The sequence below is a fragment of the Podarcis liolepis genome, assembly GCF_965112155.1.
Source record: "Podarcis liolepis genome assembly, chromosome: 15".
In the NCBI taxonomy this organism is placed as follows: Eukaryota; Metazoa; Chordata; class Lepidosauria; order Squamata; family Lacertidae; genus Podarcis; species Podarcis liolepis.
In genome coordinates, this window is record NC_139566.1 from 42,606,655 (window position 1) to 42,631,803 (window position 25,149).

The 25,149-nt window shown below is 46.9% G+C and overlaps 3 protein-coding genes across 22 annotated transcripts in view; 2 read left to right on the forward strand and 1 right to left on the reverse strand.

Annotated features, from left to right (window-relative positions):
* Positions 1 to 377: 377 nt before the first annotated feature.
* CDK2AP1 (cyclin dependent kinase 2 associated protein 1) lies at positions 378 to 15,464 on the forward strand. 5 transcript variants are annotated; one of them, XR_014519439.1, is made up of 5 exons: positions 9,153 to 9,793; positions 11,092 to 11,198; positions 12,735 to 12,861; positions 14,113 to 14,411; positions 14,458 to 15,464. XR_014519439.1 is itself a non-coding variant. In XM_083476558.1 (4 exons), the coding sequence occupies exons 1-4, from the start codon at positions 414 to 416 to the stop codon at positions 14,178 to 14,180; spliced, it is 384 nt and encodes a 127-aa protein (XP_083332684.1). In that variant the 5' UTR covers positions 378 to 413; the 3' UTR covers positions 14,181 to 15,464. The 5 variants fall into 5 exon arrangements, 4 of the variants coding, with proteins under 4 accessions (XP_083332684.1, XP_083332682.1, XP_083332683.1 ...); XM_083476558.1 differs by lacking the exon at positions 9,153 to 9,793 and adding an exon at positions 378 to 495 and having other exon boundaries at positions 14,113 to 15,464; XM_083476556.1 differs by lacking the exon at positions 9,153 to 9,793 and adding an exon at positions 613 to 769 and having other exon boundaries at positions 14,113 to 15,464.
* A 2,259-nt stretch (positions 15,465 to 17,723) lies between these two features.
* MTRFR (mitochondrial translation release factor in rescue) lies at positions 17,724 to 24,225 on the reverse strand. Of its 2 annotated transcripts, none has more exons than XM_083476521.1 (3): positions 24,091 to 24,225; positions 19,210 to 19,515; positions 17,724 to 17,965 (listed from the first exon to the last, which is right to left on the reverse strand). In XM_083476521.1, exons 2-3 carry the CDS (start codon positions 19,489 to 19,491, stop codon positions 17,753 to 17,755), a joined length of 495 nt encoding a protein of 164 aa, XP_083332647.1. In that variant the 5' UTR covers positions 19,492 to 19,515; positions 24,091 to 24,225; the 3' UTR covers positions 17,724 to 17,752. The 2 variants fall into 2 exon arrangements, with proteins under 2 accessions (XP_083332647.1, XP_083332646.1); XM_083476520.1 differs by lacking the exon at positions 24,091 to 24,225 and adding an exon at positions 22,530 to 22,663.
* Positions 22,663 to 25,149, forward strand: part of MPHOSPH9 (M-phase phosphoprotein 9) — a 44,768-nt gene continuing 42,281 nt past the window's right edge. For 6 of the 15 annotated variants that reach the window (XM_083476398.1, XM_083476400.1, XM_083476410.1 and 3 more), the window contains exon 1: positions 24,380 to 24,631. The gene's annotated coding sequence lies outside the window, so the exon portion shown is untranslated. Of the gene's footprint in view, positions 22,775 to 23,053; positions 23,172 to 24,379; positions 24,632 to 24,790; positions 25,054 to 25,149 lie in introns of those variants that run through there. The other 9 variants (XM_083476409.1, XM_083476413.1, XM_083476403.1 and 6 more) reach the window with 5 other exon arrangements.

Below are 25,149 nucleotides of genomic sequence, written 5' to 3' on the forward strand. Positions count from 1 at the left end.
CACTTTTGGGGGGCGCCGGCGGGGGGGGGGGCAAAGTTTGGCTGGGCGGCCAAGCCCCCTCCCCCGGCCAGGCTGCGCCCCGGGAAGCCGGCAGCAGCGGCGGCATTGGCGCCTGGGCGAGGGGGGCCCGGGGGCTGGGCGGGGGGGGGGGGAAAGGGGATCAAGGATCGGTCCTGACGCCTCCTCCCCCCCCCTTCCCCTCCATGATCGCCTCCCTAGAGCGGCTGATTGATTCGGATCAAGGCAGGAAGCGAGGCGCGCTGCACGCCTGGGCGAGGGCCGCTGCTGGTGGCGGGGCGCAAGTGCGCGAGGAGCCCAGGAGCAGGGAGAGGGTGCGGGGTGCGGGGAGCCGGCCACGTGCATGCGCCCCGCAAATGATACGGTTGTTGTTTTTTAATTTATTGCATATGTAGATGTATATCCCCCCTTTTCCTCCAAGGAGCTCAGGGTTCATTGCCAACTCTCCGCGTTTAACTTCCACAACAACCCTGGGAGGTAGGCTCCCCAAGGGTCGCATCCAGTGCGCTTCTTCGTGGCTGAGCGGGGTGGAGGGGATTCGCACCGGGGCCTCTCCCGGGTCCCAGTCGACACTCTCACCACTACACCGTCCACACTGCCTCTGATCTCATGCACCTTCCTGAAGATGAGAACCTTTGCAAGCGGCCTTCTTGCGAATCACTATGTCTTCTGAGCGGCAGTGACTGCAGGCTGTTGGGTAGGGAATCATTTTCTCCCCATCAGCTGGTACCTGAGAGCCTCTTACCTGAAGGTGCGGCAGATGGGACCTGGGACCTGCTTGCAAAACGTTTGCTGTGACCCAGGGTTTCCCCAGCTGCTTCAGTCAGCAAGCTTCATTCAGTGTGTCCATGGATTTGTGATTTAAGAGCATATTATTATTATTATTATTATTATTATTATTATTATTATTATTATATTGCATTTCGTTGTGTTACAATTTGAATTGCTAGGACAGGCCAGAAACGCATTAAGTAGTTCACCAAGACTGTCAGCAGTTTTCAAGTGGTCCTTTAGCAGAAAAGTTTGGGAACTGGTGCTCTGAGAGTGGCATTCTGCAAGGCAGGCTCACTGCTTGTTGAGTGTGCCATTCAGGAGACGTGTGCATCTGACTGATGGGCATTGCCCCAGGTGAAACTTCATTGTCACCAATATCTACTTCAGTGCATGTTCTCACATCCAGCTGCCTGTTGTGACCAAGTGATGTTCATGGATGTGTAAACTGCCCCTTAAACAAGACTTTACTGTTTAGAAAAGCTGGGTGTTTTGACCTTAATCTTCTTATCAGTTAAACCTGTCATTTGTGTGAAGAGAGAGCCAGGGTTGTTTTCAGTGTTAGTCATACTCCTAGTAGTCCCATTGAAATGAATAAACATTACAAAGGTCCATTCATTTCACTGGGTCCGCTTTTGAGTAGAACTTCATTGGAGAAAACCCTGTTTCACTTTCACTTTTGCGTCTACTGTTTTACTTTATTTTGCCTTTCTCTTCCACATCTTCCCCTTCCACCAAAAAAAAAAAAGTTTCCTTCGGTTTAACTTTGCCTCTTGAAAACTCTCTCTGTGTTTTACAATACTTATATCCAGTGCTATTTTTCTGGAAAAAGAGGTGCTGGAACTCACCTCATTCTCTTAGAATGGTAATGGTGACCACCTGAGAGGTGCTGTAAAAAGGCCCTGCTTATATACCACTTGAATAAAACACACAGAACATGCTCAGAGGACCCTGATCTTTGTTTTTAAACTATACAGTACATGTTCTTGAGTTTCCAGCAAAAGACAAAGTAAATTCAGCACGCCCAAAATTTCCCGACTCCTGGTTTAGCATACTTAGTCCTGAAAGACTCTCACAGCAGCTTTTCCAAAGATCCTCACACTAAAAGTTACATTTGAGGCTGCTATTGGGAACAGAAATAGTGTGGTGTCTCTATGGCGTATTCATGTGGGATTTCCTTGGTTGCCCTCCAGCCTCTGCCTACTAGGCAACAGAGCCCCCTGAAGTCCTTTGAGGCAAGGGGGGGGGCTGCTTCATCAGGGCAAATGGGTCACTGCCCCACCAGCCTTGTATCGCCCTACAGTTAGAATCATAGAATTGTCTAGTTGGCAGGGTCCACTGCTGGTCAGCTTCCTCACCGGGGAAGAAGGTGGGCAGAAACCTAGAACTGGCTCTGCCCCTCCTTGGCTTCACCCTCCTGTCGGTTCCCCCCCTTCTGTGCTGCTGGTTCCAGGGGGGTCTGGCCATCCCTGCAGCTGGAAGCCCTTCAGGCCGAGAGAGAGGCAAGCCTGCCTTTGCTGGGAATTGCCAGGCAACCGCTCCCACTGAGGTCCTCTGAGGCAAGTGTAATTATTTCTGTGGTCATCCAGACTTTAAGAGAAATTGCTCCAACCATAAGCAAAGGGGTGGGGGAAGTGTATGCAAAGTTGCTCCGGGGGACTTTTTGATGGACAATTTCCATTTGCCTCCATTTCTTGTAATTGGAGAGGCTGAGGATTGGACCTAGGGCTTTCTGTGCGGAAAGCCTGTTCTCTGCCCCGGAGCCCGGGTCCCCTCGCCTGGCTTTGCTCTCTGCCATGCACAGCTCAGCCCTCTGCATGTGGACTCAGAAGTCAGTTCCGCTGTGTAGGCAAAACCAGGCAAGTTCAGCAGAGTTACTACTATAACCAGATCCCCTGTCAGATGCAGATTTTTGTGACTGAAAGAGGACCCTGAGAATGAATATCTGCCCCCAATTGCCATTTGGGATTTCCTCTGTCGCTTCTCTCCAAGGCTAAATTGGTCTGGCTACAACTCTGAGGCAAATTAGGATCGGAGAGAGTGGTGGGCCTGTGACACGCAGTGAGCTTTACGGCTGAGTTGGCATCGGAGTCACATTCCCCTTAAGTCTGAGTCCACTATTCCACCTCTCTTTCCAAAGCAAGCAGAATCGCTTTTTGAAGCATGTCCTTGAAGGCATGGGTGGAGAACCTTTGTCCCTCCCGGTGTTGCTACAGCTCCCACCATCCCCGGCCATGGGCCATGCTTGCTGGGCTGATGGGACTTGTAGTTCATCAGCGACTGGAGGGCCAGACATTCCCCACGCCTGCTGTGAGGCAGTGGGTCAGGACTTGCCAATAGGCCATGGGCCACTTTCAGGTGGGCCTCAATGCCACAACCTGCCCACTTGCCCACCTTGTCGCTGCGGCCCACAGCTTTTTGGCTGGAGCAGTGCCAGCACCAGCAACACCTTCTATGCTGAGGAAAGGTGGTCAAGAGGGGGAGACTGAGGGAAAAGGGCCAGAGGAGGTGTTGAAGGAAATTAGGAAGTGAGAGAAAACACTAGTATATAATAATAATAATAATAATAATAATAATAATAATAATAATAATAAAGCCAGGTCCCAGGGTGGGTCTCAACAATTTAAGATACAACATCAAAAACAGTTTAGAACAAATTGCAATCGCAAGGATAGGACGGAGTCAAATAAATAAGGAATTGAAAAGAGAACAAGAGGGGGAAACTCTCATAGAAGAAATGAATGAATGGAAAAGGTGAGGAAGGTGGAAAGACTGACAGTTTTTTGAAGAGGAGGGAATAACTTACAAGTTGAGTGTGAAAGGAAAATGGGAGAAGAAATTATAGGACATGGGTAAAAAATACTTTGAGAGGCGTGGGGTGGGTGGGAAGGGAGAAATATAAAAGAAAAGCTGCTCCATTTACTGCCTCTGGCTCAGAAAAATCTGCTCAAAACTGAGGTTGGGTTGTCACAGTAGCTCCAAAGCAAATGTTTTTGAAGAAAAAGCAGTGGCAAAGAATTTACCAATTTCCAAAGATGGATTGGGTACCTGTAGAAAATTCTATCGGTAGTCGCCAGGGCACGGCTTGATTAGCCCTGCCCTCCATGTGGCAGCATCTTGTGACTGCTGTTTTCAGCTCTCTTAAGTGGGCCCTGGAGGTAGAAAGTTTGCAGACCCCTCTGCTTCAAGGTTTAAGCTGTCCTGTTGTAATTAATAATTGGGACTATCTATTGTTGCAGCAGAAACTTAGACTTTGGTTTCTTAAAGCAAATGCTGCTGATTAAAGAGTTGTTTGATCACATTTGAAAATTAATTTGTAGTTCTCCCTCTTTCTCTCACTCTGTGTGTCTAGTTGTTTGTTTACTATGCATTTGAACACCCCTTAAGATACCATAACCAAATGTTGCATGTTGGCTCCTAAGATCAAGCTGCAGGTTTTCACCCGTGTTTGGACTCAGCTGGACACCATTTTGAATCAAGATGGCGGACTGAACATTTTCAGTCTGCACTGATTTGAACCAGTGATGTCCAAAGGGACCAGGCAGACGGCCTTCTTGGTAGTCGCGCCCTCCCTGTGGAACACCCTCCCTTCATGCGTCGTCCTGGTAATTTGCAATGGGTTTTGTGCAGGAGAATGTCCTGACGGGTTGTGCCCTTCAAGACCCCTTCTCTGAGCCTTGTGTGTTCGTATGCTTGGAGCCTTAGATTTGCAAATGTTTTTCTTCAGATGCCTCATTTTGGCTTTGGAGCTTCTAAATAGGACCCCTTACAGTGAGCAGAAGCAACATTTTATGCCTTTAAAAAAAACCCAACCCTAAATCTGAGTGGAAACAAGGTATTTGGAGAGAAGACGTGTGGTGGCAACAGAGTCTCTTGGGCGTCAGTGGAAGCCTGTTTTTAATTCCAGTTTCTTGTGTAGGGATTCTGGTTTGGTTGCCCATCTATCCCCTCCTCCAGCAAAACATTTGCTTTTGTCCTGTGTTTTGGACAGAAGAATAATTGTGATGTTTTAGATGTGCTTGGAGCAAGGGACATCCTGCAAGAGTTGACCGAGGCAACTGGAACCAGTCGCTCCCCAAATCTCTTATGCTCTTTAACGAAACCTGATAATATAATAACTGCATTGTTATTGAAGGCCCTTCCACAACCATTTCCAGGGATGCTCAGCCTGTCCCCACTTCACCTGTACCGCTTCTTTGTGCCTCATCCATTCTACAGAGAAACTCTTTAGGTGGAATTGGGGAGGGGGGAAGGGAAGTAAAGAGCACTCATCAGTTTCCAAAATGGTTTCTCTGTCTGCTTTGTACACCAGCCCTTCCTCTCGCTAAGCGCTAATGCCAGCACCCTGGCGTAAGGCCAAGGGAGTTAGACAAAGGAGCCCTGGCAATTGAATATCTCGGATTCTCAGTGATATGACTGCAAATGCTCCCTGTCTCTGATTAGGCAGCTTGGCTTGAGCGGTCAGGGCTGGAGGGGGCCTCTCTCAGCCATCCAAATGAAATACTAACCCCCCCCCTTAACACACACACACACCCCAGATTCAGACCTGTAAACTCTAACTTTGCTTGCAGATGTGAAGGCAGATTTCGCTTTTTAAATGTAGCAGGAATTAAGAATGACTGCTGTGGCTTCCCTTACTCTCTTAGCCTGAAAAAGGCTGAAGGAAGAATGCTTTCCTGGTCAAATTTCTGCCTGTTGTGCTAATATTAAAGACACAGGAATTCTGGTTTTTAGAGGGGGGGACGACTTAACCCCAACCCCTTCTTCAAGCCAAATGTGTGGGAAATCCAAAGCCAATAATCATCAGCTGTGACCCACCCACCGCTGTGGGGCTGGAAAGTTTTGAAGGCCACTGTAGGCTCAGTAATGTCTTTTCTCTCCTCTACCCCGTGTCATCCTGCATCTGACAGTGTGTCCTTATGCATTCCAGGTGGCTATGATGTGTGCGAGGGGGGAAGGCTTTTAAAGGGCTTTTTTGCTGCTGTTAATTACCCACTTAACTTTGATTTCCCCATCAATTAGGAAGGAGAGAGAAGGCAGCTCCCAAGCTCTGCAGAAGGGAAAATTTACTATACTGATGTGTATAACCTCTCTTAAGAGTGTCCCCATTGGACCTTGATGTATGCCCCCCCCCCCATTGGTTGCCCATCACTCTGGCAAAGTTCCTCATTAACACTGTTTGGAGGTGCCAACATTTAAAAAAATCCTGCTCCTGTGGCTTTATAAACAGCCCAGCATATGGAAATTAAGCGGGGCTTTTCTTGGCAGGGAGCAAAACAACGGAAAGGCAGAATTTGTCTGTATCGGGCTGCTGTTGAAGGCACAGGAGCATCAATACTTAACAGTAAAAAGAAATGAAAGCTGGCAACTTCAATACCAGTTCTTTTCCTTCTCTTCGTGGTTCCCCTGCAAGAATAGCCACTTTTCGTTCTGGCAGGACTCCTGAGGGAGAAATGCAACCGGCAAACCTTTTTCCATTGCGACACTGCAGTTGTTTGATAGTAAGCAACACCTGTGGAATATATCTTTCATATTATTTTCTTAAGTCACATTGAGTCATGCGCATTTGTATAAATAAAGCATCTAGCAAATTTTTTGCCTTGGTCATGGCCTGGATGAGAGCCTCAAACTGAAGCTCAATCCAGATAAGACTGAGGCGCTGATGGTTGGTGGTTCCCTAGACCAGATGGCGGAGAGGTTGTCTGCTCTTGATGGGGTAACACTGGTTCTGAAGGAGTCGGGTACACAACTTGGAGGTCCTCCTGGATCCTTTGCTGTCGTTTGAGGCTCAGGCAGCCTTGATGGCACAGAGCGTCTTCTGTCAGCTTTGACTGATGTCCCAGCTGTACCCTTATCTGGACAGGGACAGCCTAACTTCTGTTGTCTCTACTGTGGTAACTTCTAGGTTAGATAACTGCAATGCCTTTTAAGTAGGGCTGCCTCTGAAGATGGTTCAGAAACCAGCTGGTGCAGAATTCAGTGGCCAGGTTGCTCACCGGGCAGGACGGTTTCAGCATCTAATGCCAATCCTGGCCCGAATGCACTGGCTGCCATTTAGTTTCCTGGTCCAATTCAAAGTGCTGGTTTGATCTATACATCCCTAAGAAGCTCAGGACCATAACCCCTCAAGGCCTGCCTCTCCCCATATGAACCGACCTGGACCCTGCAACCATCCTCTGAGGCCTTCTTCGTGTGCCTTCCCTTCAAGAGGTCTGGAGGGTGGCGACACGAGAACCGGCCTTTCCTGCTGTGGCTCCTCATTTGTGGAAATCTCCCTGAGGAGGCTCATCTGGCACCTTCATTACATATATTTAGGCGCCAGGTGAAAACATTTCTCTATGACCAGGCTGATTAACATTCTATGGTTCCTAAAAATGTGTTTGTGGGAGAGAGGAGTTGTGGTTTGTTTCTGTTTTATGATATATTTTGTGTTGATAAACCTGTAATCTTCAGATGAAGGGTGATATACAAAAGATACTATTACTATTAATGATACTACTACCAATGTATTACATGCCCTGGGAACTTATGGTGAAGGACAGGTAATTAACAACAATAATTTGCCAGTCATGTGGCTGTTAATAGCACAGGAACCCTATCAAAAAAGAGAGTAGAAATCCTAGCTGGAAGCAGGACTTTGCTGCCTGCCCAAATTATTAGTTTTATATACCTTACCTTTGCCTAAGGTATATTACCGTGGACACGGATTCCCCACTAGAGTGGACTGACTGGGGCATCTGGCGAGGGGGGTGGGCTCCTGTCCTCCCTCTCCACCTTGGCACCCTTGTCTTGTTCCTCCCAGCAGTAGATTTGGACATGCTTCATTCTGGATTGCTTGGGACAGAGTGCTGGCCGGCTTCTGGGTCTTGTGCCAAGCAGCTGGGGGCAAGTGGGGGTGGGGCTCCTGCACGTTTAATGGACAGCTACACCAGCTGAAATGCCCAACTACAATTTAGGTAGTTGTAAGTTGCCAACTTTTAAACGCTTGCTGAAAACTTTTCTATTCCTCCAGTCTTAAGCAGGCAGATGAGAGGTTCACCCCCTCACAATGGTCTACGGATGTTTGTTTTTCATTTCTTTTAACTTTTTGATTTTATTGTCTGGCTTTATGTTTTTATATTGTTGCAAACTGCTACGATATATTTATATGATTTTTTATGATTTTTTTTGGTATTTTATGGTTATGGATATTGTTTATGTATTTTGTTATGCCAATCACTTGCTATGGATCTTCCAGATAGTAAAGCGGTCTATAAATGGAAACAGCAGCAGCAATAATAAGAGAGTAATGCCCCAGTGTATGGGGCGTTAGGCTTCCCTCTGGTAGTACCTCTGGTGGGGGACACGTCATTCTCCTTCTGGGGTAGTTTGTCCACCAATGGTCCCCACTCTGCACTCAGCTCTCACCTGTAGCTCCTGGAAGCTGTCAATATGCAACAGCTGCCACAGCCCGGGAATGGCTTTGACCGGTTGGCTAAACCAGGCAAGGGTAGCTGATGGGTCACAAACCCTCAGTGAGTTAGGGACTTCCCTGCATGCAAAGACAGACTCTGGCGGATTGAGTGGACAAGACCAATAGTGGGTCCAACCATGGGCGTAGCAAAAGGGGAGGCAACTGCCTCCCCCTAAAGCAAAGTAAAAAATAATAATACTTAACTAAGTGACCAATTGTGTCGCAGATAGCTTGGTTCTGTCCCCCCTAACATTGATCCTGCCCACCCTAATATGAATTCTGGCTACACCCAGGTCCAGTGGTCAATAAGGTGGTTTCTGCACATGCTGTAGAGAAAAATGAGGGTTTGTTCACCTGGATAGTGCCTTGTACACCTCCTTCCAGCACCTCCTCCAGCCAACCTGGTGCCAAATGTCTTGCTTTCCTTTCCTTTGGACCACCTCAGTGAGACCCGAGTGTGAGTGTCTTGTTGTCTGGGCATCCTAGGACCTCCACATTCTGCCCAGGCTTGTTCCCCAAGGAGGTGGCTTTGGTGCCGCTAATATAGCCGTTTGCTTTGATTCCTGGAGGCGCAGTGCATTGTCTCAAGACAGACGGATGTCAAGAACAACAGTGCCCCTGAGCTATGGCCATTCTATGAAAGGAACATAGGAAACTGCCTTAAGTCAGACCATTGGTTCCTCTCGTTCAGTGTGGTCTCTGCTGTGTGGCAGCAGCTTGCCAGAACTTCAGGCTGGGTTCTCTCCCAGCCTTTGCTGGAGATGCCAGGGAGGGGTGGACCCTGGGGCCTTTTGCACGCAAAGGATCAGGAGTAGCTGATGCTCGTTGGGACTGGTGGGGCAGAAGGTGGCGAGCTTAAACGGTAGGCAGCACCTGAGCCAATGGCAGGCACAGGCAATTCATGCTACCTTTGTCCACAGGTGCCTCCTTTTCCCTGCTGAGTTCTGCAAGGGCAGCGCTGAGGCTGATGAGACAGCAGCCAACAGGGAATGCCAGTGCCACCCCCCCAAAAAAAAGACTGTAAGGAGGAAGGCAAGCAGGTGGGGGCTGGGTGAGGGCAGACTGCCACTGAGCGAGGGGCCCTTCGCTAGAGCAAAGCCAAGCCCGTGCTATGCCTTTGACTGCAGTTGGCAATTCACTGCCAGAAACCATCCCAAATCTGCCTCGGGACCTCCTACCATACTTTGCTGCCTTCCAAAGCTGGCCACGTCTCGGAGCAGGGTTGCCCTTTAAAAGTTTGGCCTGGATTTGATGTCCTTTTTGGGGTGCAGGAACCCTTTCAAGATCCGGGGCTTTCAAAGCAAGCATGGCTATGTTTTTCTTTCTTTCCTTCCTTCCTTCCTTCCACCCTCCCACCCGCACCCTCCATCTGAGCTGAGCTGGCACAGCGACTAATGCGGCCATCTGCACTGTGCAAGGAGGGCTGGCACCGCAGCCAAGTCCAAAACCCTCCTTTTGTTCTCGGGGCCTGCTGCTGCGGTGCTGATAAGGCGCGCTCTGTGTTGGCCACTATGTCTTACTACGTCTTCGAGGCAGACGGCAAAGGATCAGGTAAAGGCACCCAAGGTTACCCAGTGGCTTGGCATGGGGGGGGAGCTTTGGGGGGACAAGGACGCTGGCTTAAACTCATCATCAGCCTCTAGGGCAAGCTTAGGTGCGCTTCGGGGGAAGACGGCCCCAGGGGAAGGTGCAGGGGAGGAGATGACATGCCAGTCCGGTTGGAGATCCTCAGGGCCTCCCTTCTTACCATGTTGCCTCCCCCACCCCGCATGTTTCCTGAACATTGCACGTTGCGCTCTGTTTTACAAAGGGAAGAGGCCCTAGCTCCTTATTGGTGAAGAGTACAGTGGTACCTCGGGTTACAGACGCTTCAGGTTACAGACTCTGCTAACCCAGAAATAGTACCTCGGGTTAAGAACTTTGCTTCAGGACGAGAACAGAAATTGTGCGGCAGTGGGAGGCCCCACAAGCTTAAGTGGTACCTCAGGTTAAGAACGGACCTCCGGAACGAATTAAGTTCTTAACCCGAGGTACCACTGTATCTGCTGTGTATGCAGAAGGTCTGGGGTTCAATCCCCAGCATCTCTCAGTGGGGAGATCTGCTGACCATCAGCATGGCTAAGACTGAGTTAGACAGACCAGTGGTCTGTTTTGGTCTTCATGTGTGTAGCTGAACACCAGGCTGCCTGTGTGGGCACACCTCTCCAACAAATGGCTGGTGTTCTCCATTTTGGCAGCACTCATTGACAGTCTAGAGGAAGGGCTAGCCTGGCCAGGTGAGGAGTTTTGCAGCAATAGATAGCGAAGCAGCACCCAGTCTGGGACACAGATGCCAAGGCTACAAATAACATTTTATTTATTCCCATCCACTTCCCTTTCCCCTTTTGCTCCTACAAGAGACCACCATTTCTGACAAAGGCCTATTAACCTTGCCACATCAGTTAAATAAATAAACGGTTATTTTTATACCACATATAGACTTTAGGTGAGCTGTTCACTTGTTGGACGGTCTCTCCATCTGCAATATAGGGAGAATAATGGTGACCTACTTTACAGGGTTCCTGTTAGGATGTTCAAGATAATCTATGTGAAGAACTCTGAGTGCCTGGGAAAAGCTTTCATGGAAAGCAAATGTCAGTGTGTTACGATTGCCATGGTGTCTTGTGCTTCTACTGATCAGGACAATGTGGTGTTTATTTTTACCACTGCATTAGCATAGCTTGCAACTATTAGCGGAATGAGGAAGATAGGTACTGACCTTTCAAAACCAGAATGTTTAACCTGCTAGCTTTGTATCTTACTCAACATTTGGTAACCATTCTCACTTTGTATGTTTTCTTTTTCCAAAGCTGGGAACGTCCACTCTCCTTCCACAAGCATGGCAGGCTCAGGGCAATACAGACAGCTTATAAATGACTACGGACCCCCATCTCTAGGTTACACACAAGGAGTGCAGGTAAAAACTTCCAATATTCTGGGCTGCCGGCAGTGTGTCTCTTATGCCATTTATTCATTCATTAATGAATGAGTTCCCTTGAAACATCCCCAAGGGTTTGACAATAAAAAACATATATAAGGACAATTTCAAATCCAACAGAAACAGACTGGGATAAGAACCTCATTTGAAAAGACTTGTTGAAAAAAAGGGAAGTTGTCTATATTATTAATTTATATACGTACACCACATACAGTTCCAAATTAGTAGTTTGCAAAATATAAAAACAGAGTGACAGAAAAGTTAGAATATAAATGTCCCCAATTAAAACAGTGCAGTTAAAATCTGGAGATAGGCTGAGAAATCAAGGAAATGACTGTGTAAGTCAACAAACTGGTCGTGATGTCACTTAATGGATTAAATTTAAGTGGATGGATTAAAATAAATATTACAGTTTCCAAACAGAAGTGATATTGACCAAATTCAGCACTGAGTGATTATGTGATTCAGGTACATGGCGTTTTTGCTGTGGGTGTGGCATTTAAGGGTTCATGTTTATTTGTTAACAAGCTTCTGTTTTTCACAAGCGTCGACTCTGCTTTTAACCTGCTCGCCTCAATGATGGCATTAATAAATACTGCAGCTTTCACGTTCAAGTTGCTTTAAAGGTGCAGTGCTCACTATTTGGGGCTTCCCTCGGGCTTGATCCGGAAGCTGTGGCTAGTGCAGAATGCTTTAGCACGGCTGCTGTCACGAATGAGACCCTGTCCGCATAGAACCCCTCTGCTCAGGGGTCTGCATTAGTTGCCCATTTCCCATCTGCTACCCAGACAAGCTCAGTGTGTTGTTATTAGCATGTTAAGCCCTCAACATCCTGGGAACCAGTTTACTCGCAGGGTCACCTTACCCCTTACATGCCCACTCAGCTGCTTTGATATGTGGAACTGGAACACCTGTAAGAAATAGTTATCTTTGGGGGGGGGGTTACACATTGTAACTCCCAGCCTGTCAATACCAGACAGACATCTGATTGAAACCTTTTTGGTTAGGCAAGCCTATGCAGATGGCTGCGGGCAGGATTCCTGCATTGCAGGGGGTTGGACTAGATGACATTTGGGGTCCCTTCCCACTCTAATATTCTATGTGAAATGTTGATGTCTTTCTTCTTTTTTGCTACTATTGATTTTAATGATCTTTTAAATATTTTAAAGGACCCATTTTTAACTGTTTTTATTGATAATGTTAATATTTGATAATTTTGTAAGCTGCTTAATAGGATTTCTTACACTCAAGCAATATGTTTTTTAAAGTACAGTAAATAAATAAAATAATGAGGGGAAAACCCTCCTGTCCCGATATAGCCTGCATTAAACAGCCACTTTTAGACTGCAGTTCTATGCATGCTTTCCCAAGAGTAATCCCCACAAATCAGAGCATGTGTAGGATTGCACTGTCACCCTGCAATTAATGAATTGATTAATTTGAGCTTTATTGTGGTTTGTTGGTTCTTGTGACTGGCTCTGTTCTAATTCAGATCCCATTTCTTTCTGATGCCAGGGAACGAGTAGCAGTCAAGTACCACAGAGCAAGTATGCAGAACTTTTGGCCATCATAGAAGAATTAGGAAAAGAAATCAGGCCTACATATGCTGGAAGTAAAAGTGCCATGGAAAGGCTAAAACGAGGTAATGAAGCTAATATTGAGAAAAATATTTTAGGCCATATTATTTACACTAAATCACTTGACTTAAGGACCTAGTCCACAAGATTATGAGGAAAAGGTCAAAAAACACAATATCTGATAAAGGTTTATTAATAAGAGTGGTCCAGGTTGGGCTTCTAGTGGCCCAGGAGCTCCCACTTTAAGCCAGCGTAGAAACGAAAACGCCACCTAGTCCCACCCGAAGAGAAGGCCACCCACTTCTAACCTGTGCAATTCATACCAAGAGCATATGAAGTAATATATGACTTTTAACGTATAGGCGCTGTGGGTTAAACCACAGAGCCTAGGACTTGCCAATCAGAAGGTCGGCGGTTCGAATCCCCACAACGGGGTGAGCTCCCGTTGCTCAGTCCCTGCTGTTGCCCACCTAGCAGTTCGAAAGCATGAAGTGCTAGTAGATAAATAGGTACCGCTCTGGCGGGAAGGTAAACAGCTTTTCCGTGTGCTGCTCTGGTTCGCCAGAAGCGGCTTAGTCATGCTGACCACATGACCCGGAAGCTGTTCGCCGGCTCCCTCAGCCAATAAAACAAGATGGGTGCCGCAACCCCAGAGCCAGCCATGACTTGACCTGATGGTCAGGGGTCCCTTTACCATGACTGAAGACTGCTTGTTCTGATACCTGGCAACTCCTCCCAGCTCCAGTCAGCGTAGCCAATGATCAGAGCTAATGAGAGTTGCAGTTCAGCAACATTTGGATGGCACCATCTTGGATACACCTGGATTAATGGGTTGCTATGCACCTGTTTCCCTGGCCACCTAGAAACATGCTTTGCCCCTCTCCAAAAGTATTTAAAGATAAAACTTTCTTCCTTACAAAAAATGCTGCAATGGTCACTGAACTGCTTCAGAAAAAGGGGGAAATATATAACTCAAAGGCATGCTCCACCAAGGAAGTTCTCCTGCAAATGTCCCAGTGAAATGAAAAAGCAGCTATACCTTCATATGAAACTGGCAAAAAGTCAGTGCCTCCCAAACTGTATACAGTTCTTAAACCAAGGCACACTTTCCCTAATGTGGCCTCCTGCCCCCGGTGCCCTTCCACTGTTTGGATTCCGTTCTTAGAGGTAAAGTTCGCAAAGCGGGACACTTCTTCCAGTTTTGCGGAGTTTGTAAACCAGACTGTTCTTAAACAATACTGTTCTTAAACTGAGGTACCACTGTATTGCTTTTGTAAAAGTAAACACAAGCAGACGTTATGTTACTTTTTTTGCAGGCATCATTCACGCCAGAGGACTAGTTCGAGAGTGTTTGGCAGAGACTGAGCGCAATGCAAGATCCTAGCATCTCTTCCCATGGCTGCAAGATTTTTCCACCTCTTATGAAAAAGGGACACCAGTTCCTTTGGAGACTACAGAAGGCATTCAGAGAGATCCCTTAATTTGACTTTACCACTCCCCCCCCCCTGCCATTTCCAGGAATGTGGGCCGCAATCCAAAGTAGCACTTGGGAGGCACCCAAGGGCTTGTGTGCCCAGTGGAAAGTTTGAATCCCCCCAACAAATACATCCACCCTGTGCCACACTTCAAACAGCTTCTGAAATGCCTCTTGGTTTCAAAAGCAGCTCAGCACCCAGCATGGGGGGCATTGGTTTGAGACAGTCCAAAGGTCCCCTTGGGTGGATGAAACTTGTGCTGTCTTTTTTTCTTCTGGATCCTGGCCATAGTCAACAAGATTATCCTTCCTCTCATTTAAAGTGGAGTTTGCCGTATTTCATTTAAGTTGAGGCATTCCCTGAATTAGTTGAAATTTATTTAAAAACAACTGCATTTCTCTCTCTCAATTCTCTGTTCTGCCTCAGGTTGCTCCTTCAACTAACAGTGTTCCCCATATCCAGTGGTTTTCAAACTGCATTCTAGGAAAGGTCTCTGGCTCCTTAGCTTTCTAGGGACTTCTCAGTAACAATATCAGTAATGTTGGACACGCTCCCTTGAATAGGGAGCTCCTCTGCTGCTGCCAGTATTCCTGTGTAATGTAAAAGCAGCGCTGGTTATGTTCTAGGTTGCAAGGTACGGTTATGTGGGGCATTGGCAAAGCTAAGCAGCTCCAGACATCACACCCCATGGATTGAGTGTACACACCCCAGAGTCCTCTGCAGTGCAGCAGACTTCCTATGGCAAACAATCAGCCTTTGCAGAACAGCAGAGGAGTAAAGGGCTCCTTGAAAGCAAAATTTGAAAACAGCCGCCTTAATCCTCAAGCATTCATTTGGCTTCACCACTAAACCATTTCTTACCAGACTCCTTTAATTTTGAGTACAGATATTGCTTCTTGTTTTACCAGCTGACAGCCTAATTTCTAATTTGGTGCACGCACCATAAATTTTGTTCAAAAATTATCCCCCCGCCCCACCATTTTGCATGATTGTTAGTGTTTCCATTAAAAGTGCATGAGTTCTACAAAAAGACTATTCTAACCTGTCACAGTCCCCAAAAGCAACTCTATTCCCCCAGATTTAAATTGTAACTTTGCCAAAAAAAAAAAAATCCAAATAAGTGACTAAAACTGTTATTTGCATCTTTGTATGTATTTATTACTTGACGTAATAAAGCTTATTTTCATTAACAATTTGGTACTGTTAAGCAGCAGAGGCCCAATTACTCAAAAGCATTAAAGCGTAGAATTATTGGAACATCTGAGAGATCCCTCAGGAAATCCAGCATAGGAACTTAGTGGTGTGGAAGCATAAAGGATAAAAATAAGGTAAGCAAGCATGATGGGGAAATTACCCCTTACACCATTCTGAACATGCAATATCCAGTGACATCACACAGGCCCATGGAGCTCAGTGAACTTCATTGGTCTATAAAAGAGCTTTCCAAACTGTGTCACAACACGTTAGTGTGTTAGCTGCAAAGTGTAGGTGTGTTGCACAAATGCTCTTATAAGGGGTTAGTTTGGCTGTCAGTTTGCTAGTAAAACTGAATTACCCTGTTGCGAAATATGCATGTCTAAAACATTTGTCACCAACATGCAAAGATTGAAAAGCTCTGGTCTATGACATAGTTGGTGATCAGCCGGTACTACTCATGGGTTCCCGTTTCCCTCCAAATCCACTTTCCAGCATTGTCAACGGTTGCCTTAAAGAGATGGAGGCTTCTGCTGGTGGGTGTTCAGCCTTCCTGACTGACCACCTCTACCTGACCAGAGTGTATGCAACCACCCAAAAACCCTGAGGAATGCTGGAAGAAGTGGCAGAAGCCACCTTGACAGCTTCACTTGAGCTGAGAAGCCTTCGCAGAACTGCCTTTCCTTATACATTATATAGAGCAGAGGTGGAAAATTGGGGACACTCCAGCTATCAGACTACAGTTCCCTTCACCCTTTTCCATTGGACCTTGATGAACAGGGCTGATTGGAGCCCAACAAAATATGGAGGGCCACATCCTTGCCTTGGAGGGTTCCACTGGCCCCATAAAGTGCCACCACCATTTGCCAGGAAAGGGAGTTGCTGCTCTGTTCTCTGCTGTGTTTAGGACATCAGTTAGCCAGAGTGAGCTTCAAGTTCAGCAGCAGGTGACAAAAAGGGACCACTGTTCTAGCATGTCCCTATAATGAAGTATCATAGAATCATAGAGTTGGAAGAGACCACAAGGGCCATCGAGTCCAACCCCCTGCCAAGCAGGAAACACCATCAGAGCACTCCGGACATATGGTTGTCAAGCCTCTGCTTGGTTGAAAGCAACCTTGGTTGAAAGCAACTTTCCACTTGAGGTTTTTGGTTTGTTTGTTTCAGCACCCATACTTGCTTGTTCCCTTGTCTCTACCACAGAGAGGACTCACTGGACATCCACTCCAGCACTGCTGAGGCAAAGCAGAACATTTATGGAGGGAGCATATGGCCTTCCAGATGTTGTCAGACTCCAACCCTCTTCAGCCTCTTTCAGCAAGGCCAATGATTGGGGTTGATGGGAAAAGAAGTCCAGAAGCCACTAGAGCACGACAGGTTCTCCATCCCTGCTGTAGTGCTTGAGATTAATGCCTCGCTGCTATATTCTGCAGGCGGCAAAGTAAGAGATCCAGCTAATCCTGGGCTAGGCCACTCTTTTTCAACCTTGGATTCTCAGCTGTTGTTGAACTACAACTTCCATCATCCCTGATCATTGGCTAAGATGGCTAGGGATGATGGGAAAACTGGGGGGGGGGGGGCCAACGCACATACACTTGAGAACTCAAGGTTGAAGAACACAAGAGTTAGACACCACATACTTGGTGGCTTTGCCACTCCATTGCCTGCCATGCTGTTCTAGTTTTATGGGCTCTGCTTGGGCGTCATGCAGTTCTCATTTTGCATGCCTTGTGCCGAATGCTGACACAATGCTGGAAACACGCCACACCCACTGCTTCATGGCTGTAGAGTGGCCAGCACACACATGGCCTATTTTGGGTAATGACCTGATGACAGAGGCTAGGGCAGGGCTTGTAGCTAAGCGTTGCTTGTCCACAACCACAAAACCACTGATGTGTTATTACCGAAAGGCAACTGGGCACCACTTCCTGAAAGCGTGGACAGGAAGTTACCCTACTCCTGCCTTAAAACAAGGGGCATCCATCTGGTTCCATTTGGAACATGTTTGATGCAGTAACTTCTTAAGAGTGAGGCAAGGTTGGTTTGTAGGCTCAATTGCTGGTTACCGCAAAGGTAGAAAAGCTCTTTTCCATCTGAAACGATGGAATGATGAACATCTACAAATGTCACAGTGTACCATCACTTGCATTTTTGCCTCTGAATTGCAAGCAGTTTTTCTCACAATTCTAAAAAAACACAACCAGGCAAGTGCACCCATGCACACCAAATTGGATGAGTTGTTTAAAAAAACACAACCCAACCAAAACCCACAACTGCCCAATCCTGTTTATTTATCCTCTAATGCTTGCATTTCTTTCAAATGCCTTTTCCTTTCAAGATTTTCTTTTGCTCGCTTCTTCTTCTCTTGCTTTTTCTTCTGAAATTCCCGTTTCTCCTTAACAACGTCACTGGTTTCACCTTTGTAGAAAACATCCACTTTCTCCTGGAGGATCTCTCTGGCTTTTTTACGGTTCTGCTCCACTGACCTTGTCTGATGGCACTAGAAAGAGGGCGGGGAGAAAAAAAAAATTGCTTAGGGGATTGGAGCCAGCCCTATCCTGAAAGTTAGAAATGCTATTGCAGGCCTGGTGATTCAGAACTACTTTGTCTGGGAAAGAGAATTCTCAGAGAAGGAAGCAGATGAGAAGGCTGGAGAGGCACAAAAGGACTGTAGAAGCTTGAAAGAGGATTTATGGAGCCATCCATATGTGGCTGTAGGATGCTGGAAGGTGGCAGAAGTCTTGTAGATGAGTGGAAAGAAAGGCAAGGGCTAGAGACATAAAGGCAGTACAATGGACCAAGCCTCACTGTTCTCCATGTTTATGCACTTTTGGCAGCTCTTGAGGGTGGGGGAGATGCAAACCATTAAAATAAGCTAGGTATTGTGATGTGGCCACTGCCCCCCAAGTGCAAGCCGGAAAAGGATGGGGCTGCTTAGCTCTTTTCTCTCTGGTGCAGCAAAGTGCCTGGGTGAAATCTCCTCAGTGATTTCACCCCATCATGGAGCACTGTGGTAGGAAGCAGGGTTTTGAACATTGCGATGTACCACCAGATCGCAATGTTTGCTTGGTGATACACTGCAATGATGAAAACCTGACATTGCCCACCCCTACTCTACTGATGAAAGGGCAGTTCAGTCTCTGCCTGTTGAAAAGGTGCCTTTGTCATCTGTTTCCTACCTCACAGAATCATGATTTCAAGAACGACCTATAGACCCTTGGTGGATGCACCACATGCTGACAATTCCTTTGGAGTAGACTACCAAAATGGATTTTCTCATGAATCTGAGTGGAGATAGCCAACGTGGTGCTCACCAGATGTTTTGGATTACATTTCCCAGGATCGCTGCAACATCACTGTCAGGGAAGACTGCTTTGAGGTTATTTCTACAATCAAGTGATATACAAATTTTATGAAAATGGAATTGTTGTCCAAAATGTATGGAGGGCACCATGTTAGTTATCCCTGCTCTACCCATTCTAGCTGATGTGACCTGGATGCTACACATGGGGCTTCTCAGGAATGTGAAGAACACACACCTCAGCCTTATTGGCCCATATGCCTATCCAACAGTATATAGTTTTTTGTGGTATGAAAGCTTCCTGGCTGATCACCTGAACACGACTCTTACTCCAGTGGACAAGCTTTTTGCAAACCTCTGTTGTGCTAAACACTATTACGTGAAGCAGAAAACTAGTGAAACTTGCCACAGAAGCAGACGTGGAGCAAAGTCAAGCAACTCACCTTGACTACAATTCCTGAAGGAAGATGTTTCAGGACCACACAGTTACTGGTTTTATTGGTTGCTTGGCCTCCGGGTCCAGAGCCACGGACAAACTGCTCTTCTAGGTCAGCCTCGTGTAGAGGAAGGAGGTCTCTGAAGCTGCTCTTCCCCACTTCAAGGAGCAACGGTCTGGGCCACCAAGGCATTAAAAAACGCGACTTCCACCAAAGCCTTGATGCCAAAGGGAATCCACTTAGTCCATTCAATGTGTTTGCCAAGAGTGGTAAACTTGAGGGAGGCATAGAAAACTCTAGAGATGAGGACTCCTAATTTAAACAATAGGAGAGAAGCCAAGAAAATACTCATAAGTAACTGTCAATATATCTGGCCCTAACATTCAGTGGAACATAGGAAGCAGCATTATACTGAGTGAGACCATTGGTCTATCTAGCTCAGTTCTGTCTTCACTGACTGGCAGAGGCTCTCCATGATTTCAGGCAGGGTTCTTGCCCAGCCCTATTTGAAGCTGCCAGGGATTGACCCTGTGACCATGAGGGCACAAAGCAGTTGCTTACTATTGAGCCGCAGCCTTTTGTACACATGCACTTTATGGTGCTGTGCTTTTGGTGGTGGAGGATGGGACCCATTTTTTTTATTATTTTTCTCAGACTACACCACTGCAGTGTGGAATGCAAGCTGTCTGTTTTCATTGACTCTGCTGACTTCACATTACATTCCAGGGTAGCAGGAGAGGACTTACTGTCAAAAGAAATGATATCCTGTCTGATGATTTAATCCCACCCATGACACCACACAACACCAACATCTCGTATGATGTGGGTAGGGCTGTGATATAGTTGCTATCCTCCCTTTGAGCCTTCTCCACCCCTGAACTCTCTCCCCCTCCCAGTCCCCAAACTGAAATATCATCTTGTTACTAAACAGTACAGGGTGCTTTTCCAACTTCTGGCTGAAGTTAATCTTTTCATGGAAAAAAAAGAGAGGAGTGAAAAAACTGGCCATGGTCTTTTTCTGTTACTCAGACAAGTGGCAATTAACCTTTCCAGTTTGATGTCTCTTTTCCTAAGAACAAAGCCACTCTATGATTAAGGGAGCAAGACTAACAGCCTGATTCTAACACCTGCCACAACTGAACACTCACCTGGCCACTGTGCCAGTACACAAATCGTGGAATGTGGCCTTGGAAGTATTTATCCACAGATACCCCAATCTTCACATGATCAAATTGAAAAGGCTTCGGGGTCAAGATAATACTGCTACACACACATTATTAGGAACCTTTTGCTTTATTTGAGCGATTTATCCGACCATCTGTTTTATGTATACTGGACCAATTGTAAATCATTTATTTGCTCAAATTAAAAACACAAACTGAAAGGACTTCCATTTCTGTAGAGGAAGACCAAACAGGTTTCTGCTCACAGCACCCCTTAGCAATTGCTGATCCAAAGGGTACAGAAAAACCAAATATTTTCAATGAGCCAAAATGCTCACTTGGTGGCACCAGATACCAAGAGATAGGGGAGGAAGTAAATGCTTCCTTGCAAAACCCGAATTGTAACTATTAGAAAATTACAGGGCTATAGAAATCACCAATATCACTACTGATTTGTCTGGACAAATTCCAAGCAATAGTCAGAAGTGGAAAACACATCTTCATCCAGAGGAGCACTGATTATACAGATAAGTAGGAGGTCATGCTGCAGCTGCTGGTCACATGTTCCATGATGGCACTGCCCTGGAATGCTTAACCCTGAACTGGTCTGTGGGCAAACAGGCGCTTCATTTTGCTAAAATGATTCTAAATATATGCCTTTTGGGTTTCCAGCTTAAATATGTCTGGATTTGTCAAAAGTAATAAAACAGTTTTCAAAGAAAGTGATCAAGCAACGGGAATAAAGCAGCTCTTTGCTCTTCCTTAGGACTGACAGGGTGCAACTTGGTCTACGAAGTAACTTGCAGTGAAACAATGCAGTGAAAACAGATTCAACCCTTTTTCTTCCACCAAATCCTTCCCCTGTCCCAACCTTTGCTAGCACAGTACCTTTCACAGGGGATGCTGGAGAATTCTGACCAAAAAGAAATGGAAACGGGAATTGCCAATTATTTGCCCCATCCAGCACACAAATCAATCCAGCGAATATTATTCACTGTTGTTGTTGCTTTGACTCCACAAACAATATGCAACTGATTACTCCCCTCTCCATTTGCATGGATATGGAACTTACATCATCAGTTACTTAAGTTATGAAATTTTGCTACAGTGGACAGCAAGATGAATAATGTGGGTTTTGGTGAAAGATAAGCTGCAGTGCAACAGAAACAGCGCTGCTTACAATGAATAAAGGGTGAAATAGAAAACAATGCCTTACAGCTCTACTATCCAGATTTCTTGAACTACAACTCCCATTAGACTGAGCCAGGTGATGGTGATTGTAGCCTGTAACATCTGAAAAGCACTATGATGGCAAAGGCTACCTATACAAGTTGAATACTGCAGGAGGGGAGTCTTCTTGTGCTTGGGTCCTGCATGTGGGTTTGTCACTGTGAGAAGATGCTGGATTAGATGGGGCACTGGCCTGATCCAACAGGCTCCTCTTATGTTCTTATTCTGTTGTCCAGTCCCTCCCATGTTTACTGTAATAATTAATGTGACAGGCAGGTGAGGGAGTACATAACAAGAACTGATAGGAGAGGGCAGGAGATCATATTACTTTTTCATCTCTCAGTGCATTTGTAAATTTAAATACATAGTGCAGGTTTCTTCCTCCTCTTACCATCCACAGTATTAAATTAATAGGGCAACTAATCCCAGTAACTTTAAACTGAATTCCAGGATACTGCCAAGAAATAAGTAGTGGGTAGAAGAAAGGAAAGCTTAGCCAAAAATGGAATATACTTGATTCAGCTTTTTTTAAAAAGAAGAAGCCAAAATAGGTTACTGAAGTCAAACAATGGAATAATGAGATTTGATAAATAATGGTGCTGAGTTTTAAAAATAAATATATACCTTCTAGTTTAAGAAGGCAATTATAAAACAAAAAACCTTAAAGTAACCTTCCTTCTAAGGTTTCACTGATGAAACCAGCATTTGTTAATGATATTCTGCTCTCTCCTGCCCCCAAGATACCAACAGAGCATTTCCAATTTGAAGGCTCCATTCCAGAGCGACACCATCATAGAACAGAATGTGTCCACCAGCCACAAAACTCCAGCCTCTCTGTTCAAGAAATGCGGTCTTCCAGATGATGATGCATTTCTGATGCCAATTTAAACAATTAAAAGTAAAATAAAAAATGAAGCAATGAACAAAACATACCCCCTCAAGCATTTCGTTTGAAATGAAGTATGCTGCTTTGAAGACACGTTCCCCATTGCTCATCTTCCCATCCACCCACCCCATTTCACTCTGTGCTGAAGTCACAATCCACTGCTGGCCACATCAGTTGCCAGGGGAAAAGGCTGCATCAGGATTTCCTCTGCAGGGCCTCCTAGGAAGACTGCAAGGCATTGCAACCAAGTGCTAGATTAAACACAGGTTGGCCACCGTTCATCATGGCAAGAGTGAGTAGATGTTGCTATACTTTTGTGTCTGGGTTTTCAAAACGAGGTAGGGCTCTGCAAGCAGCTGGGCAGCTGCCAGGGGAAAATACAAACTTGTCTGTTGACCCTTCCAGCCTAATGCTGCTCTAGTAGCCCAATTGCTCCCAGTCTCCCTTGATGTCCTGGTGACATGGTTTCCATGGTGCAAATCTAAGGCAGCTGTCAATTTTAAGGGTTTGGTTTCTAAGTCAAAAGGCAACAGGCATCCTGCCTGTCATGTTCCTGCCTCTGTTTTGTAAGTGGAAGACTCCAGGCTACATGCTGTAGGTGCAACAAGAAGACTCCCGGGCTCCATTCTTGGCTCTGGATGTACTTGGGCAGCAAGACTCTGGGCTGCAATCCCAGCTCCACATCTGAGGTGAGGATGCAGCAGAACTTATATATTCCATCCTTGACACACAAGAGACAGGGTAGGACTCCTGTTTTTGTGGGCTGGGAGGTAGTCAGTACTCCTGCGGCTTAAAGGTGATTGCAGGGGAAGAGGATTCATTGACTTTGTAGTTTTTGTGGGGAGAATAGAAAACCTCTTCGTTTTGGAGATGAGGGTGGGAAAGGGGAGAAAGAATGCTGAGTCCTGGCTTTACAAATGATGCAGTGTGGAGGAAAGGCTCCTGGGTCTTTCCTGGCTGTGGATGGTGCTGGAAAGAAAGAAAGGGGTCTTTTTTTTGAGGGGTGAGAAGTTTGAGAGCCAGGTGGTGCAGTGGTTAGAGCAGACTTTCTCAATCTCTGGTCCCCAGATGTGGTTGGACTACAACTCCCATCATTCCAGACTGCTGGCCCTTTCCATTAGGGATGATGGGAATTGTAGCCCAACATCTGGGGACCCAAGATCGAGAAAGTCTGGGTTGGTGTGTCAGACGAGGACCTCACAGACCCAGCTTCAATTCCCCCCTCAAGCATGAAGCTCCCGGAATGATCTTGGGCCAGTCGCTGACTCTCAGCCCAACTTGCCTCACAGGCTTGTGGTGGTGATTAAAGGAAGGCGGGAAGAATCAAGTGCTCGTCACGTTGAGCTCCATGAACAAAAGGGTGGGATATAAATGCAAAAAATACACGACTGAGGTTGGGGCTCCTGGGTCCTCCTTGGGGAAGGGCTGCTGGATTCCGGTTTTGTGGGGGGGGGAGGTTTGGGGGGGGCGCAGGACTCCTGGGTTTCTTCTGCAACTGAGCGAAAGGCCTCTCAATCGAGGGCCGAGGTGGGGACCGGGAACCCCGCGCGTTGCACTTCCACCTAGGCCGGAGGAAAAGCAGAAAACCGCTCTGCTGACGCCTCTTACCTACTGCGGGACGGGTCAGCTCGCCTGAGAAGAAGGCCCCAGCCTGTCTGCGCATGCGCCGCCGTCTATTTACTTCACTGACCCGAGGGAGAGAGAGAGAGAGAGCGCCCCCACCCGCCACTCCATGAAGGTGCCACTCCAATAGGGGCGTCGGAAAGCCAATCACAGAGCACGACCCGTTACGCGACGGGCCTTTCTCCTTGCCACCGCCCAATGGCCGCCAAGCTCCCATTCCACGCCCCTCCGCTCCCGCCCCCGTTGTTGGGTAGCCAATCGCATCCCGCGTCCCACCCCGGCGCGCGGCTCGGAGCAGCCAATAACCGTCCGGGCGAAGCCGCCTCGCGAGCCTCTTGCGTCTGCTTTGAAAAAGCTTCGAATCTCAACCGCCAACCCTGAGGGGAGGGGGCTCGAGGGGAAGGAGCCCGCCGCCGTCGCCGTTGTTTACAGCCTGACCTCTCTCTGTGAGGTGGGCGAAGGAAAAAACGCGGGAGCCGCTGTTTTTCTCCCCGCCCCCCGACTAGGCCAGCGATTCGAAATGCAGGTAAGCGACCGGATGTTTCTGGAATGTAACGGCTGTTGGCCTTTTGACGAGGGCGGGTTTGGAAAGGGCCTTCGGGCTGCAGAGCGGCGCTCCCGTTAGCCAATCAACGCCTGGCCTGGCTCGTCAACATTCCAGAGCCAGCCAATCAGGACACAGGAAGGTTGGGCCGCAGAATTGGGAGACAACATCTTCGCGAAGTGGGGCGAGGGGGGCGCGCTCGTGTAATAGGAAGAGCGAGGCGGCCCGGGTTCGAATCCTCTCTCCGCTCAGCCTCCGACTCGCGCTGGGGGAATTGGAGCCAGTTGCTGCCTCCGCACTGCCTGCCTCGCCGGGTTCTGGAGAGGACGGTCAAAGGGAAAATAAACAACTTGACGGGAAAAGGGGGCGGGATTCAACTCCTGAGCTCTTTGATGAGAGGATATGTGAGTTTAATAATAATAATATAGTGTAGATGTAGAGGAAGGTTGTTTTTTAAGTGCTATTGTTTTTGTTTTCATGCTTTCTAGTTCTTTATCTTA

Excerpts from the sequence above, each read along its gene's own strand:
- CDK2AP1 (XM_083476555.1), top strand. The coding sequence starts at position 9,637 with ATGCGGCCATCTGCACTGTGCAAGGAGGGCTGGCACCGCAGCCAAGTC. Across the intron at positions 9,794-11,091 it reads GGCAGACGGCAAAGGATCAG|CTGGGAACGTCCACTCTCCT; the intron begins GTAAAGGCACCC and ends CTTTTTCCAAAG. Across the intron at positions 11,199-12,734 it reads GTTACACACAAGGAGTGCAG|GGAACGAGTAGCAGTCAAGT; the intron begins GTAAAAACTTCC and ends TTCTGATGCCAG.
- MTRFR (XM_083476520.1), bottom strand. The coding sequence starts at position 22,613 with ATGGGGTGGGTGGATGGGAAGATGAGCAATGGGGAACGTGTCTTCAAA. Across the intron at positions 19,516-22,529 it reads CAAACGAAATGCTTGAGGGG|GAGTCCTCATCTCTAGAGTT; the intron begins GTATGTTTTGTT and ends TGTTTAAATTAG. Across the intron at positions 17,966-19,209 it reads CTTCAGGAATTGTAGTCAAG|TGCCATCAGACAAGGTCAGT; the intron begins GTGAGTTGCTTG and ends CCCTCTTTCTAG.